The sequence below is a fragment of the Callorhinus ursinus genome, unplaced genomic scaffold (assembly GCF_003265705.2).
Source record: "Callorhinus ursinus isolate GAN/ISIS: 27379988/994484 unplaced genomic scaffold, GSC_fseal_2.0 scaffold142, whole genome shotgun sequence".
NCBI classification, from domain to species: Eukaryota; Metazoa; Chordata; class Mammalia; order Carnivora; family Otariidae; genus Callorhinus; species Callorhinus ursinus.
In genome coordinates, this window is record NW_027397204.1 from 105,907 (window position 1) to 126,308 (window position 20,402).

A 20,402-nucleotide genomic window follows, 5' to 3' on the forward strand; every position below is an offset into this window, starting at 1 on the left:
GCCTCGCTCTACTGTCATCTCTCAGTTCCTTCGCCGCCCCAGGTCCCCGACTCTCTGAGGGCGACAATCGTGGGGAGGCTGCTTCTCCCTCTCCTGCCGCTCCGCCTGCTGGTGCTCTCTCTCTGAGTCAAATAAATAAGTAAGTCAAAAAGAGAGACTTCCTCTGTTGGAGGTTGCTATGTTGCTAAGTTGGGATGTGATCCTAGGACCACTGCAGCCATCTGGGGACCATGAGGGGCGCTAAGCTGACTTTCTAAGCCTGCAAAGTATAAAGATGGCAAGAACCTGGGTCCTTGATGAAACACCCGGAAATTGTTCCCTAAGTTGGTCAGGGTTCAGTTGTAGAGAATAGAATGCCCTTTAGCTTGTCTAAGCAGGAAGGGACTTATTACAAGGTACTGTCTATACTGAAGATCAGAACTGACTCCCCCAAGCTACACTGCAGAACAGAGCCCCCAAGGGAGCTGATGGCCCTTCTAGGACCGGGACTACCCTGCCATTGCCGCGGCCAAGGATCCCGCGAGCATCCGGAGGCCCCGCTGGCGGGCAGCTCGACCACCCCGTGGCTCCCGCTGCATCTTCGAGAGCAAAACAGATGCCTGTGGGCCTCTCAGTCCCTAGAACTCGGTGATGGGTCACTGGGGACTCGGCTCACACTACACGGGAAGATAAAGGACATTTGAAAATGAAGAAATGGGAGCCCTTGCCCATTTCTATCCCCCAAATCCCACAGGAGTGCATCTGATTTGCCAAAACAAAATCTCTCCCAAATCACAGCTGCTTGAGAACCTGAGAAATGTGATCGTTAGTTTTCCCGCCTCTCTAGGACAGAAAAGACCGCTGGGGTGGGGGAGGGGGTTGGCTGTGGAGTGATCCCTCCCTCTGTCCTAACTCAGAACTTTTTGTTAAATGAGAAAAATCTCTATTGTTTAAGCCAGTAAAGCAATCTGATGCCCCAGGGTATAAAATCAGTTCTTGGCAGCTGGGGTACTAGGACCTAGGTCTTCTGGACCTCAACCCTATTCTCCCACACCTACCCCACCCTTCATTACCTTTGGTATTTATATCTCTTCCTTCACACATGTGTGGTTACCATAGTAAATAAAAGAGCTCAGAGATGTGACTTTCCGGAGGAGATGGTGTCAGCCAAATTAGGTCAAGAAAGGCCCTTCTAAGAGACAACTGAAATGGAATTTTGGAGATCTACCATGTTTAGCAAGAAACACAAGACTGACCCAGCTTCTTTATCCCTCCAATGACTTTCATAAATGTGTGGCTTGTAGTCATATATATATAATATATTACAAATAGGTATATTAATATTAGATATTAATATAATACCTATATGTAGGTATATTATATATTATTATATATAATACATAATATAATACCTAATATATAGGTATATATTAATATATTATGGGTAATATATATTATGTATAATATATATGCAAATGGGGAGGGGTAGGCAAGACAATATTAAGAAATGTTAACCCATGTTTTATATCCTTTTGCATCAGGAAACTCTCCACTTTGCCTCATGCCTGAATGAAAAGGTTCTTATGATGTTAATATGAAGAAAAGTAAGTGTATTTTTAGCTTTCAAAATTATGTTTAGAAACCCATGCCAAAAACTATAATTTTGAAGAAAAAACTCTTGAGTCTCAAAATTCTGTCTTCGAAAAGCAGACCGGTGCAGGACTTGGGCCATCATGTTTCCGCCATAAGATAAGGATCACAGAACAGTGCTTTCAACCTGCAGGTCCTGGGCCATTAATGGGTTGTGAAATCAATATATTGAGTAAATTGAGTGACCAAGACGTTTTTTAAGCAAAAAGAACAGAATGTAATTATAAGAGTGATGGGAGAAAAAGAAACAAAGGCAGGACTTGCCTGAGGCTAACGGTGTCCAGGCAGAATCCCGAGGCTGGCCGACTGGAACTTTCCTCCAGCGATCTCAAGGACCTCCTTCAGTGCTTTGTCATCGTAGGCTTACGCCCATTAGTGTCACTTTCCCTGATGGCTGTAAACACCCCCAAGATAAATTGGCAATGGCCTCCAGAGCATATGGCCCAACTGATAGGCATCTGAAGGGTCTCGAGACTGATGTTCCACTAGGCAGTGGTGATGTCAGTTTTTGGAATGTTGGTAGGTTTGGTGGGGACCGGAGCCGAAGGCCAAGAAAGAATTCTTGAGAAGCTATTTAATTAGTCGTCACTCCTTACAGCCAGGAGTGCCGCTCTTCCTGCCCACACGTCCCGTCCCCACATCACATCACGAGTATACAGAGTGTAAATTAGAATGTGTGTTCTGAGTTACAACATAAACTGTATTTCTTACTGACGGCCACAGCAAAACAAAAAAGTGTGAGATTATGTTAGAACAAAGACATAGGAGCCACGGGAGTTAGAACCACAGGAGGGAAAGGAAGCTCGGCCGGCTTCGCGGTTCCTCCAGATGGCAGCGGAGAGCCAGCGACTCTTCGCCTCGCCGGCCCGGTCACAACCCCTCTCCTCCTCCCGCAGGTGAGGTACAATTCCGAGCAAACAGGGAGCCCCCGCATGAAATCCTGAGTTTGCGGCCCACAGCATTCAAACCGACTGACGGCATCTTCTAATGCTATTACAACGTCCTTGACGGCAAAACCCACGCCTTTCCGTCCTCAGGATCCTCTGTGCGCAGCCCCGGGCTTGTCCACTGACGGGACACGCCTCTGGCCTGGGGGACAGGGGCCTGCTCCCCGGCGCGGGGCGCGTGCAGACACGCGCGGCGGCCACTAGGGGGCGGAGAGGCCTAAAGCTGACCACGTGGGACCTGAGCGGAGGGGGGAGGGGAAAGAGGGAAGGGGGAGGGGCGGGAGAAGGAGGGGAGGGGGAGGGGCGGGAGAAGGAGGGGGCGGGAGAAGGAGGGGAGGGGGAGGGGCGCAGGAAGGAGGGGGAGGGGGGGGGGCGGGGGAGGAGGGGGAGGGGGAGGAGGAGAAAGACAGCTGGAGGTCGGCCAAAGAAGCAGAGAGGTGGAGGGTGCAGGGGAGGGGAGAAAGCAAGTTACTGGGGCGAAAACATAACTGTCTGGCTGGCAGTTAGTTAGGATACTTCACATCTGTTAAAGAACAAAAACAACTCAGTAAATTTGGAAAGTTCTAATTGGCTCTATTACGCGAGCCACGAACCGGACAGCTTTCCCTCCAGCAAGTAGAGGCGGAGCTCTGAGGGGCAGTATGGAAAAAAAAAAAAAAGGAGTCTTTTGTAGGAAGGAGGGTGGGGCGAGGAGGTTATTAACAAAAGAAAAGGAAGGATGGTTTCGGGCAACGTCACCTTCCCCGTAGGAGTGGGGGCGGTGGGGGGAGGGGGTTGGAGAGGGCCCAGGTGCCAGACTGCTTCATTGGGGCGGACCGGAAGGTTCCTGACTGGCCTGCTAAGGCTGCGTTTCTGGGGAGATTGAAACCGCGGTTAGGTGTGGTCTAAAGCCCTGGTTTGGTAAGTGTCCCCATTTGGGGCCTGTAGTTTTCTTGTGGACACATTTTACAATGTGTTATAGATACTGTTTCATTTTCTCCTAACAACAACCCAGTTGGATCATGATTCCTACCCACTTTTATTTTCAACCTGAAATACTGTGGATTAAAACAGAAAACAAGGGCGCCTGGGTGGCTCAGTTGGTTAAGCGACTGCCTTCGGCTCAGGTCATGATCCTGGAGTCCGGGGAGTCTGCTTCTCCCTCTGACCCTCCCCCTCTCATGTGCGCTCTCTCTCAAATAAATAAAGTTAAAAAAATAAAATGTTAAAAAAATAATAACACAGAACAGATTTTAGACGCGACAACATGCTAGAGCTTTCCTCTATTTTACAGTTTTATTAAGTCCATTTGTATGGTTATTCTGGATGACATCCAAGAGCGCAATCCTTCTGTCAGAGCTCATAGACAAAAGGATCGAGCAGTACTCAAAACTTAACAGACGTCTGCCTCCATGGAGTTGGCGTGCTAGCGGGAGGGAGAGAGAAAATAAACAAGTAACATACGCCATAGCATGTCCGATGGTGACCCATATGTTATGGAGAAAAATAAGCCCGGAAGAAAGATAAAGAAGGGCAGGGGAGGAGGGGGTGGTCCGGGAGGGTTTTGAGCAGTCTTCTCATCTGTAAACCGGGGACAGTAGCTGCCACGGCCCGCGTGCAAGGTCGAACAGGGGTGAGGGTAAGAGAATGAAACATAAAAGTATGGGAACAGGAGGGTTGCCCACGGGGGTGCCGCGAGCAACAACTTTATTCTTACTTACACACTTTATATAAGTTCAGGTTACATAACAGTAGGACATAAACAAGTTCCACAGTTTTCTCCCTGCCCTCTCCTGGCTCCGTCCCGAGTTTTTGGTCCAAGGCCAGGTTCCTCAAGCACATAGTTTCTTCCCATGCCTTCAAAGGGCCTGGTGCGCTATTTTTCAGGGCTTATCAATAACACTGTGGTTTCTTAGCCTAAATACAACTCGGGCTAGCCAGTACCACATGTTCTTGTATGGGGGCAGTTAGGTGGCCATGGTTCAAAGGGATCAGGGAGCCTTTGCTCTACCCGATTAACCCCTTTGTTGCTCATGGCTCCCGACATTTCCCCCTTTTATCTTTAAACGCAACATGTGTACATTTGCTTGGGTACTGGCCATGAAAGCAAACAGACAGCGACTCCAAGCACACCATAAGCAGAGTAATAAGGTTACCCCTACAACCAGAGCACACATAATCCAGAAGGAATGTTGGAGGATATTAAAGGGGTTAAACCCCTGTAGCTTTTGTAGAAAGGATTGTGCCATGTCTCTGGGGGTGACTACATGCAGATGGGAGGAGGCTATATTGTTTATTTGTTCTTGCAATTGAAACAGATCTAGGCTTACATTTGTCTCATGCCAGATACCTTGCAAGTGCCTCTGCACCGTTTCCCAGGAGACGTTGTCAGCTTTCGGGGGGTCACACAAATGGAACCATACCCTCCGTGGCACACAAAGGACAAACGAGTATGTAACAATGAATATTGGGTGCCCAAATATTCGACCGCCTGCTCTAAACCATCTAGGCGAGCCAAAATTTTTCTATCTATACTTCCTTGTGTAGCAAGGGTCTGGGAGACATTATGAGCCAAGCTATTTACATGAGCGGCAGTATGTATGCCCTGGGACAGTGCCACCGTGGAGACAGTAGCTGATGCTATCAAAGACACCAAGGCAGTGATGCCAGCTATTAGGAGGCCTAGGAAACGTCGCCCCCGGCTAAGTAGGCCCTCCAATTCTTGCGTAAATTGGTAGCCATAATCTCTATACCAGGGCCCCCTCACCTCTACAGGCATCATTAGATAAGGGGGCTGCATGGCGAGGAAAACCTTCTTTGTTGGATTTGGGGCGCTGGGTAAAGGCAAACAGTTGGTGAGATAACACTCCTCACAAGTTATTTTGTAAAGGGTTCTATTGGCCTTAGCCTCGGGTACTACAGATCCGTCCCCCACTACAAACAGAAACGGTGGGGAAAGACATGCCTGAATTTGAAATGTCAATGGGCCCGTGGGGAAGCCAGGGAAAAGGGGTGAATTAGTTTTAACATCTCTCATGGCCGCAACAATTTTCCATAAGTCCGGGTGTCTCATCCTCCCCAGTGATAGCAGTCCCCCGGGAGCAGAATTATTGTGGTCGTATGGCCCATATCCTGAAGGCGGGGGGGAGCGGCGCAAAGGGAGATCCCTGTCTTTTGACCAGTCAATTATATAAGTGTCAGGTATGCCATGGGGAGTCACAATCTCTGGGTTGTGATGAACGCAGGTTTTCCAAGAGGGTCCATAGGTTTTCCATGTTAGGTCAGATTTGCAGAGGGGATAGTCAAGGTATGGGGTCTCAAGGGATCTGGAAGCGGGTCCGAAACGGCCAACAGGCAGGGGCCGTCGATGTTGAAGGACAACCTCGTTGATGTCCCAATTCTCCACCATTACATGAGGTGCCAAAGTGTCTCTTCTAGGTGGCTCAGTTCCATACCAAGAGCGGATTCTTCGGGAGACTGATGAAGTGACCATGCATCCATAATGGGGCGCCTCAGGGCCATCGATGGCCTGGAAACAAATGGGGGGGGCAGAAGCCAGGCTGGTCCAGTTAAAAGGCGCCACAGCATGAGTGAGGCCGGAAATCTCAGGCCCATCAAAAATGTCTGTGAAGTTAGTAAACACCGTGGGTGAGGGATCCTTCCAGGTGACCGCCCTCGCGGTAGGAGGATCCGGGACAAAAGCCCAGTAAGAAGAGGCCTGGGCAGAGTCAAGGGTTAAAAGTGATAGCATGGCAAGGAAAAGGGCAACAGCCGTGACTGGCTGGCCCGACTCACGCACGGTGGCCTCAGCTCGAGCGGTCAGGGCTTTGATGCCTCCGCATGTTATTTTCCTCTGATCCGAGGCGGGGCGTCTCCTCGTCCTCCCGGAGCGGATCTGGAGCCGCCTCATTCTGCAAACCATCACGGACAATGCGGACGCATCGGAGCGGGAGCCAGCGTGGCGTCTCCTCATCCTGGGGAAAGATACAAGCGCATCCTCGGCCCTGGCGTAGGACCGGGTCAGGTCCCCTCCATTCCATGGTGGCGGGGTCACGCCACTTCGCATAGAGGAGGGGAGCCTGCTCAGGCTGCCAAAAACGTTCGGCGGCAGTGCGGCCAACCGAGTCAACATTCAAAAAATTTAAAACAAAGAGTACTAATGAAAGGTGTAAATGAGGTGAATATTTTATTTTCCCCTGTAGTATTTCCCCCTTTTTTAGTTTTTTGAGGTACATTTTGAGGGTGGAATGGGCTCTTTTGACAATGGCCTGACCTTGAGAATTATAAGGAATACCTGTTGTATGAGTGATGTGAAAATTTGCACAAAATCCTGGATATACTATTAAGCCCTTCAGGGTCTAACTAGATCTACTTAATAATAAGCCCCATGTGTTTGGGGGGAGAGGTCCCCATATTCCTGTACTTATTGGTTGAGGGGACATGCCAGCTTCTAAATAAACAGAACTATTTGGGGCCAGATCTAATCCTGCACTGGCTGGGGTGCCTCGGTGAAGGGATTCAATCCCAGGGAGGTCGGCCGTGTTGGCTCTGACCTCAGAGATGGGGGGGAGAGCATTGCCGCTATTGTTTGGTGGGGCTGCGGGAAGCCCCGTTGGGAGTTTCCCTGCTGCAGGGGGTGGCCAAGGCGGTCAGTTTTTGATCGACACTCATTGGCCCAGTGCCGTCCCCGCATACACCTGGGACACACAGAAGGTGGCTGTGGCTTATTAGGGGGGTTCCCCGAGGGAAAGTTGAAAGATGGGGCTTGTCTTGAGCTCTTAGGGCATTTATTACGAAAGTGTCCAAGTTCCCCGCATAGAAAGCAGGGCATGCAAGCTTTAGAATTCATTGGGGACTTTCCCTTTTGTTTTTTAAGAAGCTGTGAATGTAGCTGCTGCGGAGGAATTCCTCGAAGGGCCGCTGCTAAAGTCACCCCTTGTACATAACTGGGACCAATGTCTGCACACAGCCGCAAAAAGTCCTCAAGGGTGCCCGTGGACTTCCAAGGCCTTATAGCCGCCTGACATGCTGAATTGGCATTCTCAAAGGCTAGCTGCTTCACTATAATAGTTCCTGCCTCCCCATCTACAACAATTCTACTTACGGCTTGTAATAGCCGTGAAACAAAGTCTTGATAGCGTTCATCGGGCCCCTGTCTTATTTTAGATAATTCCTCTGTCCTTGTGCCAGTGGTCGGTAACTTTTTCCATGCAGTCAAAACAGCCTCATTGATTTGAACATAGGCAATCTCAGGGAAATGTATTTGGTTACCCACTTCATAATAAGCTCCAGTACCAGCCAACATCTCATATGTGACAGGGATTTGGGTCCTTTTGTTATAGATAGCCAGATTGTTACATTTTTCCTCGAATTCGGTTTTCCACAACAAATAATCTCCCCCACTAAGGCAAGCCCGGGCAACAACCTTCCAATCTCCCGGGCAAAGAGCTTCTCTGGTAAGGTTCTCCATCATAGATAGGGTAAAGGGAGCAGTGGCCCCGTACTGACTACAGGCAGCCTTTAAGTCTTTTAACATTTTAAAATTTAGGGCAGTATATGTCCGTTGGCCTCCCTGTAAGGTTACTGGGTAGGCATTAAACTCTCCCACGTCTTCTCCTGCCTGTTGCGCTGTTAGTAAAGTCCTCTGTAAAGGGCTAATGCCGGACACAGGGGACTTGGCAGCGTTCTGCTGATTGGTCATAATGGGAAAAGCCTGCAGCGTGCTAGTTTGAGTACACTTAGTCACAGAATTGATCCCCTGCCCAGAGGCTGTGACTGTAGGCAGGACCGATTTCAACGATGTGGGCATAGTCAGAATGGGGTCATCATCAAGATAAACATCATCATCGCCAAATTCATCCCCACCACTCTGAGCCTTAGGGGCTTTCCCCGCCAAGGGTATAGGAGGTGGTGGAGGAGGGAAAGGATCCTGGGTGGGTATGTTAGCATCATTGCCCAGGATCTCAAAAGAGGATACCCCAGTGGGAGTCAGGGGTACTTTAATAGGATCTTTTTTCTCATCTTCAACCCATGATTTTAAAGATATCAGCTCAATTTTTTGTTGTGGCTCCAGGATTTTACAAATATGAGACCAGAGGCCCATTGTATTGGGCGGCAAGGCACCGGAGCCCCGCAACTTTATTTGATTTTTCATCTCTTGGCCCACCCGTCTCCAATCCTCTGGGTTTGCTGTTCCTTCTAGTGGGAACCAAGGGCACAAATCTTTTATGTTCCTGAAAAATTCCTGCAGTGTGGAGGAAGACACCTTATGCCCTCTCTCTGCCAATAAAATCTGCAGGGTCCGCAGAAAATATGCATGACTAGCGGACTGACTTTGTCCCATAATTTCTTACTCCTGTCGTGCCGGTTAAACGACCGGTTCTCTTACCTGAATGCTTGCGACGTCAGTGTCCAGGATCCTCTTTCATGTGCTCAGGTCCCTGTTCGGGCGCCACTTGCCACGGCCCGCGTGCAAGGTCGAACAGGGGTGAGGGTAAGAGAATGAAACATAAAAGTATGGGAACAGGAGGGTTGCCCACGGGGGTGCCGCGAGCAACGACTTTATTCTTTCTCACACACTTTATATAGGCTTAGGTTATATAACAATAAGACATAAACAAGTTCCACAGTTTTCTCCCTGCCCTCTCCTGGCTCCGTCCCGAGTTTTTGGTCCAAGGCCAGGTTCCTCAAGCACATAGTTTCTTCCCATGCCTTCAAAGGGCCTGGTGCGCTATTTTTCAGGGCTTATCAATAACACTGTGGTTTCTTAGCCTAAATACAACTCGGGCTAGCCAGTACCACATGTTCTTGTATGGGGGCAGCCAGGTGGCCATGGTTCAAAGGGATCAGGGAGCCTTTGCTCTACCCGATTAACCCCTTTGTTGCTCATGGCTCCCGACAAATAGCCCCCACTTCATAAGGTTCTGGTGAGGAACAAATGAATTAGTAAAGGCCTTAGCAGGTGCTCCATAAATGTGAACAATAACAGGAGAAAGAGAGAGAGTTTATTACTGTAATCATAATATGTGGAGCTGTTCTGTTCGAGGGATCAGATTAATTTTTTTTGAGCTGCACAGAGCAGAGCTACAACCAATAGGTGAAAGAAAGTTCCAAGGAAGCAGAGTTTGCCCTGTAGGAGAATAACGGAGAATAACTTTCTTACAATTAGCCTTGTTCATTTTGTAAGGTAGTGAGGTGCCCATTTGGGGAATGTTTAAGCAGAGAGCTGATGGCTGCCAAGTGAAGGATGCAGTTGAAAGGGTTACTGCTACACTGTGTGGGCAACTAACAGCCAAGTTTTATAATCCTTTTTAAAATATCAAACTTAATAGTCAACTAAAATTTACCCATAAACTAACCTGACCTATATGGAATGATACACATTCACTCGACAAATCCTTTTTGAATTCTTCCGTTGGTCATTTTTGGAGATGAAGCATAGAGATTATAGTATAGTGGAAATACACCTACTGTGTTACATCAAGATCAACAAACAGCAGGTGGCATAATGCATTTCTGCATTACTTTCATAACGTCAAAATGTTTTCCTTCTTCGACCTAAATGATTGTCCACTGTTTTCTCTATTATCACGCAGATTCAGAACAGCATACCAGGTGATGTGGGAAACAAAGGCAAAAGAAAAAGTTAAATTTCCTTACTGCTTACAGTCCATTGACAAGTCCTTAGGCAGAGTGACCTTCCTCTAGAAACTCAACTGCCTCAAATTAATATTTTTGCTAAGGGCAAAAGGCAATCTTAGCTTAACGTTATCCCAAACTCCTGGATCCTGTAAGACTTCTTTAAATATAAAAATTCTTTTGGAAACTTCCTTCATCTCTACCCGGCAAGATACGTGTTGGCCATCATCCTCCCAGCATATGGCCCCCTGATCTACATCCGAAGGGGCTCATGACTGAGTTTTTACTAGACGGTAATAAATGACCTTTTCCTAACAAGAGCGAGCCCCTCCGGGTCCTGGAAACCCTGCTTCCAAAATTCCTTAATGACTTACACTACCTCTAAGCCCCTCCCAGTTTGAAAGTATATAATCGGTCACCTGTCACAACCCAATGCGGCTTTTTCTGCCCACGGGTCCTGTCCCTGTGGTTTGATAAAACCACCTGTTTGCACCGAAGACGTCTCAAGCATTCTTTCTTGGCCGTTTGCTCTGAATCCCTACATTCCTACGTCACCAGTTCCAAGCAGAAACTCTGGGGTGAGACATTTGGCTTTAAATCTGAGCAGCCTACTCCTCAGTCAGTGACCTGGGGCAGCTTTACTAGGGTCTCTGAGCCTCAGATGTCTCTTCTGAGTAGAATGAGCTCACCATTTGCTGTTTAAAGGTGATGTTTTAAGGATTACATGCAATAATGCATCTATAAAACATTAGCAGAATTCCTGTAAGAGTCAGCCAGTAATTAGCAGGTAGCAAAGCTAGTTTTCATCCCCACTCCCACACACCGTTGAATGTGATGCACCCTTAATGGCAATGCTATGACCTTGTTTGGACCCTGATTTGAAGAAACCAATTGTAAAAATACATTTTTGAGAGACATTTGGGGAAATTTACATATGGGTTTAGATGACTCAAAGAAACTACAGTAGTCTTAATTTTTATTAGGCATGATAAAGGCGTTGTGGTTGTTGGCGGGGGAGGGGGGAGGTCCTTAACTATGGAAGACTTAACCTTACGGATAAAACTGTATAGTGTGTGGGGAGAAAAGTGAGAGCAGAGATATGCAGTATTTTCCATCCAGCAAAACATTAGAGTTGCTGAAGCTGGGGATGGACACCTAAGGGATTCTTTATACTATTTTCTCTACTTCTGTGTATGTTTGGAATTTTCTTTAATAAAAATTTTTTAAAATATGCTGAAAAAATGGCATGGACATCTACCCAGTACACTGCTGAATTATAAAATGGCACAAAACTTTAAGAAATCATTTTGGGGGGCCCCTGGGTGGCTCAGTCATTAGGCTTTGGCTCAGGTCATGATCCCAGGGTCCTGGGATCGGGCCCCTCATCAGGCTCCCTGCTCGGCGGGGAGCCTGCTTCTCCCTCTCCCACTCCCCCTGCTTGTGTTCCCTCTCTCGCTGTGTCTCTCTCTGTCAAATAAATAGAATCTTGAAGAATAAATAAAATAAAATAAAATAAAATTGTCTAACCCAACACTCGTAAAAAAAAAAAAGAATTCATCTGGGGGGAAAAAAAGGAATTCATCTGGTAACAAAAATACATTCATTGATCCACAAATATTTACCAAACACCTACAATGTATCAGACCCTGTTCAAAGTGCCAGGGATAGAGGCGAACGAGACATATACCGAGTTCCCGCTCTACAGTGACAAGAAACAAATAAACAAGATGCCTGAAGGAGATAGAACTAAGATACAGCAGTGGTTCTCAGCTGGGGATTGAGGATGATAAGCACGCCCTCAGGGAACATTTGGCAACATTTGGAGACATTATTGATTATTGCAAAGCGGGGCGGGGGGTGGGGGTAATGCTCCTGGCACCTAGAGGGTAGAGTTCAGGGATGCTACTAAACATCCCACCAGGTACAGGACGGCTCCCCACTGTCCCGGTTAAAATGTCAGTAGTGCTGAGGTTAGGAAACTCTCAAGCAAGATGTGGTGGTCAGGAGTAGCCTGTTTGAGGAGGTGATGGCTGAGCTGAGCTGAGACAGGAATGATGAGAAGGAGTAAGCCTGCTTCTGAGAGGAGGGCTTGCAGGCGTCGGGGCAGAGTCCTTGGAGCTGGAGAGCTGAAGTGGAAAAGGAATAGATGGAAGGCCTTCGAAGGGAGGTGGCTAAAGAGGAAGTGGGGGAGGGGGCAGGTCACAGAGGATGTTCCACTGGGGGCCGTGAGCCCAAAGCACCAAGCCCACTCAAAATGCCGAGTCAAGCTGCACCCCAGATTTACGGCGTCAGTCTACATTTTAATAAGATCCCCACCTGGGGCATGGAGATCCGCATCTCAGTTAGGGAAGCATGCTCTGGAAAATGGTAAGGAATTGGATCTTATTAAAGCTGCAAGTGACCAGCTGAACTGGGAAGACCCCAGGCCCTGGGGCCTTGACCCAGCCAGCCCTGAAGGAGTCATCAAAGGGTCTTGGTCTTGTTATGAGAAGGAATTCAAAGAGACACGCAGCACAGTGGACAAGCAACATGAGGGGGAAAGTTTACTAAAATGAAAAGTATACTCTGGTGAGATGCGAGGGGGAGAGAGAGAGGGAGAGGCGCACGACCTGGGGGTTGGGTTTCTATTACTGACAGGTGTTAACAAGGGGGTGGAATATTCATTACTTGGAGCAAGGATTTCTTGGTAGGACAGTTTCCCGCCTTTTCTTCCTCACTTGCTCAGGGCTTTCCTGTCGTGGCGCCGCATCGTGGGCCTGTCTGGTGGGATCCGGCTTCTCGTGGATGCTGCCAGGTCAGGCCTCTGACCTTCCCCACAGCTGCCCACGGCCGCCTCCTTGCTGGCCTCCGGGCATCCGTTAGAGCCTCACTAACTGCCCACCATGACACAAGGACCACTGGCGGGTACAGGGGGCCGGCTGCCATGTGACCTGGTGTATATGGTGTATATGATGCGCGGTCCATGGGGCAGGGCTGAGTGCAGAGGAGGGAGACTCTTCAGGAAACAGTGGCAGCCGTCTATGCCCAAGATGATGGCCCAGACTTGGATCGTGGTGGTAACCGTGTAGGGGCGGAATGTGAATCAGGTTTATTTGGAAGTGGAGCTGATAGGACTTGCTGGTGGGTTAGATGCTGGTGAGTTAGATGCTGGTGGTAAGGGGAGCATAGAAGCAGGGATGACTTCCCAGTTTGGGCTTGAGCATATGCGTGGATGGCAGGCCACTAGGTGAATAGTAACGCAACCAGGTTCCCGTTGGTGTTGGGATTGTGTGCGTGTGTTCTGTGTTTCGCGCATGCTACTTCTGCGGTCAGAGCTCTCTCCTGTGGTGCACAGGGCCACTGCCCCCAGTTCTCCTGTTGTCAGCCGCGTGTCTTTGCCAAGCCACACCTCCTTCACTTTGGGCTTGGTGGAATATCGGTGAAGTGGGCCTGGGCTCTAAATGTGCTTGATATAATCCCCTGAGATGTTTGGTTTATTTTGAGGCATGGTTACAATAGAAACCTGTTGAATATGCATACACCACGTGTAGAGTAGATGTGAGTACCATTATTATTTTTTTTTAAGATAAGAATGGTAAATCCTTGCCACTGATTAGTTGGGAGACTATTTTGGCTATGTCTGAGGTTCCTATTTTGTGAATCTGAGCAGCTTAATCATTGCTGAGCATGAAGATGGGGGAGGAACCTGAGGACAAAGGGCCCTTGCTTAACTCCGGGGCAGGATCTGGATAAGGGATAATGCCAGGGACGAGAAGACTCCCTTGCCCCTGAAAATCTGTTTCCAACCTGCTCACTATTTCCTGAAGTCTATTTAATGAGGGACATAGCCTTTTATTCAGCAATTAGAAATCACAGATTTCAAATGCAATATTAAAAAAGTAGAGCAAATGAGTTTTTAAGGTAGATAATGATGATCTCCCTCCCTCTCTCATCTCTTTCTTTTTTTATTCAACCAGTGGTTTGGGCACCTGCTCCTGTGTTTCAGGCACTAACTGCAGGTCCCCTCAAGTATGCCAGTGCGAAAAACAAGAAGCCTCACCTTACAGAAGCTCATCCGATAAGGGATAGGGTTAAGAAGTCAGCAGGCCCTGGGCATCTGAAACTGAGTACCCAGAGGAGACTGGATATCCTGAAGTCAAGACTTCTCGAATTCCACAAATTGGCCTCAGGACAGTCTGTGTTTAAAACAAACAGAAATAGGGGCTAAAGGTAGGTGCTTCATTCCGTGCATGGATGAGCCCATGCAAGCTTTCGGACTCTCCCAGAGATTACCATCCCCAGAGCTGAGACCAACATTTCTGGAGAGTACCTCTCTCTTGGCTGACAACAGCCCCACAACAAACAAACACAAAAACAAAGCAGAAAAGACTGTCAAGGTTTATCTGTTCTCTAAAATGGGGCTTGTTTCTCAGGTCTCCTCTGAATAAAAACAGCTTTCCCCACTGAGGCGGAGGAACTTATCCACCAAAATTCATGTTTTCCTTCCAGAGTACAGAATTATCTCTGGTGATTAGCTGTCCAGCGAGGGAAGACATTTCCCAGCATCTCTTGCAGCTGGAGCGGGGCGGGGGGGCGGTCCATGGATTGACTCTCAGCAACAGAATATGGGTGCAAGTGAGGTGTGTCACCTCTGGGCCAAAGCCTTTAGGAGAGGGCCACTTTCTTTTTTCTGGCCACATGTGGAGGACCCTGCTGTCAGGGATGGAGGCTCACAGGTGAAAGGGGTCACACCCACAAAACCTACCTGCCAACCAGAAGCAACTGACAATTATGTGAGCAAGACATTAATTACTGTTGAATTAAGCCCCTGACACTTTGGAATATCTTGTTACAGCAGCTAGCAATACTCTAAGCAATTTATATACTTTCCGTGTTCTAGAATCTATAGAAATAGCAATCATTCTTCAGCGAGGCAGTGTTTGCAAAAGTTTCCTTGCTTTCCCCAGCTTAGGAGTCCGTCCTTAAATAGCCCTGATGCAAATGACATCAGAGGAATTTGGTGACATTCTCCGGGTAATCAAGGTGCCCAGGCCAAGAGCATGTGACCTTATCAACAAGTCTGGCGCTTTGGTGTCTCTGTTAGGCAGTATCTGGGAGGGCTGGGGTGGGGAGAAATGAGCCTTCCGGGGACTTGCCTGAAGTTTAGCATCTAGTTTGGTTCTTTGTGTCAAACTAATGTGGATCCTCCAGGCAAGAATGGAATGTTTCATTCTCATTGATAGGATTTTGAGCATGAAGCTTTTGGTAGCCTGTGAATTTTAAAGACCACGTTTCCCAGCGATAAGAAAGCAGGAAGCCCTCAGAGAAGGGGCTTGTCTGCGTCTCTGTGGCTGCAGCGTGACAGTGGGAGAAACAGTATCTCCCGTTAACTATGCAGTTGGCTTTAGGAAACATGTCTATTCTCCCAGCCTGCTCACCGGCAGGGCAGATTTTTACATTCCGAGCTAACTCGTCCTTCCTCACTCCTCTGTAACGCCATGCCCACTCCTATTTTATTGTGTCTCTGAACTCAACCCCATGCCTGTCCTCAGTCCTTCACAGTTTCATGATTTTATGCCTGTCATTCTTCGAGTGATCTGTGGGGCCCTCGGGTCCTCAAGAACACCTAGTCCCTTCCTGAGGAGCACTTCTCCCAGCAGGTGCCGGGGAACGGACAGGAGGGAGCGCAAGTTCTAGAGCCCTCCTGCTTCCAGAAGCCCTCCTGGAGGCAGTTTTGATTCTTCCTGGATGGGGCCAGGTACCTCGAGCCAGACTGTCAATAATGTCAGGAACGGCCAGGCATTTAGGAGCTACGGATACGCAGGTAAAAATAACCCACTGATCATTTTAGGGCAGACAACTGAAAGTTACTCCTACACGTATTTCAAATACCATATTGAAGATGGAGCCTGGTTATCTAATAGGATTAGACTCTCCATCCTAATAAGATGGAGCATTTCATAACTGCGTTCTTTTTTTTTTTTAAGATTTTATTTTATTTATTTGACAGAGACACAGAGAGAGAGAGCACAGATAGGCAGAGTGGCAGAAGCAGGGAGCCCGACACGGGGCTCGATCCCAGGACCCTGGGATCAGGGCCTGAGCCGAAGGCAGACGCTCAACGACTGAGCCACCCAGGCGCCCCTCGTAACTGCGTTCTTGACAGGTGAGCTGAAGTATCCAGGGGAAAGTGCACTGATGCCTGCCACTTACTTTAAAAGGCATGAACCAAAAATTAAGTAAGGATTGAAATACACAAGTAAGAATGAATAGGCGGCTGAATGGAAGGATAGAGTATAACAAAGTAAGCAACAGTGTCCAGAAATGGTCTGGCTGCTCAGAGATACATCCACAACCCCCACCCCCCCGCCCCCACAGTGGCCTCCCGGGGCTTCTGCTCATGTCTCGGTGGGACCTGGGGGCAAGTGCAGAGTTCGGGCTCCAAATCCACATGGGAGCACTCCTGGCTGGTCCCTAGGAACTGCCTCTACCGCCTTCCAACTGTTTCTGTGATGCCTTTGAGAAAGAGAGGTTTTCCTCCAAGAAGAACTCCTCCTGACCCTATGGTATCAGGTCAAGAACTTCCTTGTGTTACTCCACAGGGTCTGAGTAGGGAAGGCAAAGGGCAGGGTGAGGAAGGAGAAGAAAACGTCCCCACGGTGACTGGTGCCCAGCGCTTTGGGTTCAGTTCTGTTCCCGATAGCTTCTGTGGCCCTCCAGGTGCACACTGCTGTGGGCCCGGGGCGGTGGGCGGGGGGGGGGGCTGACCTCCAGGCTCTCCCACCAAAGGCCTCCAGGCACCCTCCTGCAAGTGGTGTTTATGACCTGCGGCAGAAGGGGAATGTGGGCCAGGTGGAAACTATGGGGTGTCTCTGGAAGAAGGTGTCCGAGAGGACTTGGCATAGAGTTTGGGCTTGTGTTAGGGAATTTGGGGGGTGGCTCATGGAAGCGGGGCTTTGCCCTAGACAGGATGTTGCCAGGGAGGTGGGGGAGGTGTCATTCTTTATGCAGGTATCTTAATAGGTCTGGTGTAGGAGGAAGACCGTATCAATGGAGGCTACAGCTGGAACTGGTGAAGGTTCAGCAGTCTGTCGAAGCCTCTCCTAGGGCGATGTTTGGTCCCTGCCAAACGTGTTTTCCTCCACATTCATACACAGTTGCTGAGTAGTCTTGTGCTCGTCTCGATCCATCATAGTGACAAAATGCTCTTGTCTGATGTTGCTGTCCCGTGTAATTGCTTATGTTCAACAGAAGACTGGGACCAGGCCAATGTCCAGGTGTTGAGGGTTGCATTTTTCCTTCCCAGGGCACCCTCTTGACCCAGTGGCTTCTGGCTGGGGTTGGTCCATGGGGAGCCATAGCAGATGCTGGAAGAGGGAGAGAGGAGAGAGAAGTCTGGGTACTTATTCCCCGGGGGGCTCTCTCCCCGAGGGACCACCTGTAGCTGGCTACACATTCCCCTTCAAAGGTCACAGCTCCTCTTAAGAGAGCCCTCTCTCCATGACTCTGTTCTTTTAGGTCTTCAAAATAGCCTCTTTTTCTCCTCCCCTTGGGGTTAGGGGTGGGTGGTAACCCCAGGGTTCCTGGCCCCAGGGTATAGCTCTAGCCCACATTTTGTAAACCGCTCCAGAGGGAAACCCTTCCTGAATTATCCAAGGTTGAGTGTGCTGTCTGATACCTGTTGAGAGCCTCCCTGGGACAGGAGGCTCCCCAGAACGCAGGCTACTTGATCCTTCTACAGCACTGGGCTCTGATAGAACCTCGTGTTGGAACGAAGCATTATGAAGATGGCAGGATCCTTCTGGAGTGCATGGCTGAGTCCCCAGCCCCAAACCCAGTGGGGCTGCGCCAAGGGAGAGGGCCCGCCGGCTGCTGCGGCAGCACCCTTGGTTGCAAATGGAGCAGGTCTGTGAGCAGCCACAGCAGCTGTGAGCCTGAAAGGGGCTCCGGGGCAGACTCTCCCGTGTCATCCGAATTCCCTCCTGGGCCAGGAGAAGACAGGCAGTATCTGCACAGCAGGTCAGGCCCTGGGCAGCCTCGGGACAGCACGCTGAGGCAGGCTACCGAAAGGACCATGTAGGTTCTCCACTGCTGACTCGGGCCTTTGTCTTCCAGTGAATGTGGGGCACAGAGCAGCAATCCCGAGCCTCCTCACTCCAGAGAAGCTTCTTTCCCCCACAAAGCTGCTCGGGACAGAATCTGTGACAGGGGATGAGAATTGGTCAATATTAGACCGTTAAGCAAAGACAAAATGATAAAAATGGGAAAAAATATAGACAAGTCATATCTTAGAGAAAGAGCTAATCTCTGTAAAATAGAAAACAACCCAGGAGAAAAATGAGTAAAGGAATTATTAGTTCATAGAAATTATTAGTTCATAGAAAAGGAAATAACACACGAAAGCTTCTCAGTAGAGAACCAGGTACATATGTCAGAGTGTACTTCTCCAGGAAAGATCATTCTCACTGTTGGGTACAATGCTTGGTAAATTTCTACCTAATTCCATCTCTTCGTTCAGGTTCTCCAAAAGCTGACTTTTGAGTCGAGGACTTGGGTGCATGTAGTCTACTTGGGAAGTGACCCCAGGAAACCCGAGTTCAGAAATAAATAAAGGGAAAAAGTCAACTAAGTGAAAAGTGGCAGAAAGGGTATGTTAGCTAGTTGGTTACTGTCTGGGCAGCTGGGCCCAATCCCACCCTGTACTCTCAGAACCCTCCTGGCAGGGGTGGGTGCCTGGGCCACTTATGCACAGCCCCCATCCCCCTTTGGGTGAAGGATGCCCCTAGGGGGGTCAACGCCCCTGTCCTCCCAGGTTGGGCCGCGTGTACGCGGAGGAGCAAGCATCATCAGTGTTAGAGAAAGCTCTCAGACGGAGAAGAAGAAAAGTAGGCACCTGGGAACTTGTCACCTTGCAGGAAACTATCTACCGGACCTGGCCCAAGGGCACATGGGATTGCACACTGACAGCGTTCTTTACGAGGCTCCGCCTGGGAGAATGGAGGGAATGCCGGGTAAGGTCTGTCACCACCCCCCTCCACCCCATCCATGCAGCAGCCGTGACTTCCATCTTCCAATACATGTCCATGTTCCGTGGTCCCGCTGCCCCCCGACACCCCACCCAGACCAGGCCGGAGGGCAAGTTTTGCACGTTTTGACTGAATGGCCCAGCACTGTGTCACCAGTCACACCCGTAGCAGGTATGCCTGGGAGGTTCGGGAGGGCAGTTTTCATGCACAGTGTGGTCCAGAGAAGCAAAGGTAGGTGATCTGGCGGGAGATCGGACTGAAGCAGATGTGTGGATGGACAACGTTGGGGGTGGCCTCCCACTTAGCTTTCTCACTCAGGCGCTGAACAACAGCCGAGTGCAGAGCCCAGGCCGGGCCTTGTAAGGGAGAGAGAGGAATCACAGAGGGCAAGGATCTGCTCCCGGGGAGCACAAACTCCGGTCCCTGCGAAGATGGACTCATGTCACCTCGGCAACAAGAACGTGGGACAGGATGGAGTAACGGGCAGAGCCTGCGAGTCGGAGGAGTCTGAGAACACGCCCTTCTGGGAACGTGTGTTGTTCTGGGAGGACGGGGACATGAAGGCTAGGCGGGGCTCCGGAGGCAGAAATGGAGAGCGACGGGGCGGGGGGGGGGGAAGGGGTGCGGGCCTCGGGACTTTGAGCCCTGGGATGCAAGGCCAGTGCAGTTTTGAAGTGAATCAGAACGATTTGGAAGCCTCCCGAGGAAGCATGTAAGCAGTTGGGGGAAATACTAAGAAATGTGCGTTGGAAGATTATTCTAGAAGCTCGAGAGTGGCCGGATTGGGGTCTGGGAGGGGCGCTGTGTGGGTGTAGGGGGTGTTGGGCTCAACCAGACCGTCCACCACCAGCCGACCATGAAGCCCAACGAGAAGCCTTTGTCGGCTGCCGTCTTCCAGCCCCCACTAGAGCGCGCCTTCCGGTCCTCAGTGCCTCACTCAACCGTTTCCGGGTGAATGACGGCGTCCGTAATGGCGACTGCCGCTGCCGTCTTGCTTCCTTCCTTACCAGCTCCCCTCCCCTCCCCCTCCCCTCCCCCCCCCCCCCCCCTCCCCCTCCCCTCCCTCTCCCCTCCCTCGCCCGCACAAGCCCAGCGACTGGAACAGATTCTTCTGGCTTTGGAAGTAGGGCCGCTTATGTTTCCCTCATCGCCTCCCCAACCCCCAACTCCAGCCACTACACACTCATCCCGTCTACACATAGAG

At 49.6% G+C, this 20,402-nt stretch overlaps 1 protein-coding gene and 1 long non-coding RNA gene across 2 annotated transcripts; one reads left to right on the forward strand and one right to left on the reverse strand.

Annotated features, from left to right (window-relative positions):
* The first annotated feature begins 3,294 nt into the window (after positions 1 to 3,294).
* Positions 3,295 to 19,788, forward strand: LOC141371956 (uncharacterized). The gene is made up of 5 exons (XR_012377317.1): positions 3,295 to 3,476; positions 15,833 to 15,996; positions 16,183 to 16,338; positions 19,088 to 19,183; positions 19,517 to 19,788. It is a non-coding gene; the product is annotated as an uncharacterized lncRNA (long non-coding RNA).
* On the reverse strand, positions 4,217 to 9,450 carry LOC141371955 (endogenous retrovirus group K member 13-1 Env polyprotein-like). The gene is given in 3 exon segments (XM_073890350.1): positions 4,217 to 4,953; positions 4,956 to 6,529; positions 8,944 to 9,450. Coding segments are annotated over 2 exon segments (1,956 nt in total). The 5' UTR covers position 6,529; positions 8,944 to 9,450; the 3' UTR covers positions 4,217 to 4,570.
* Positions 19,789 to 20,402: the final 614 nt, after the last annotated feature.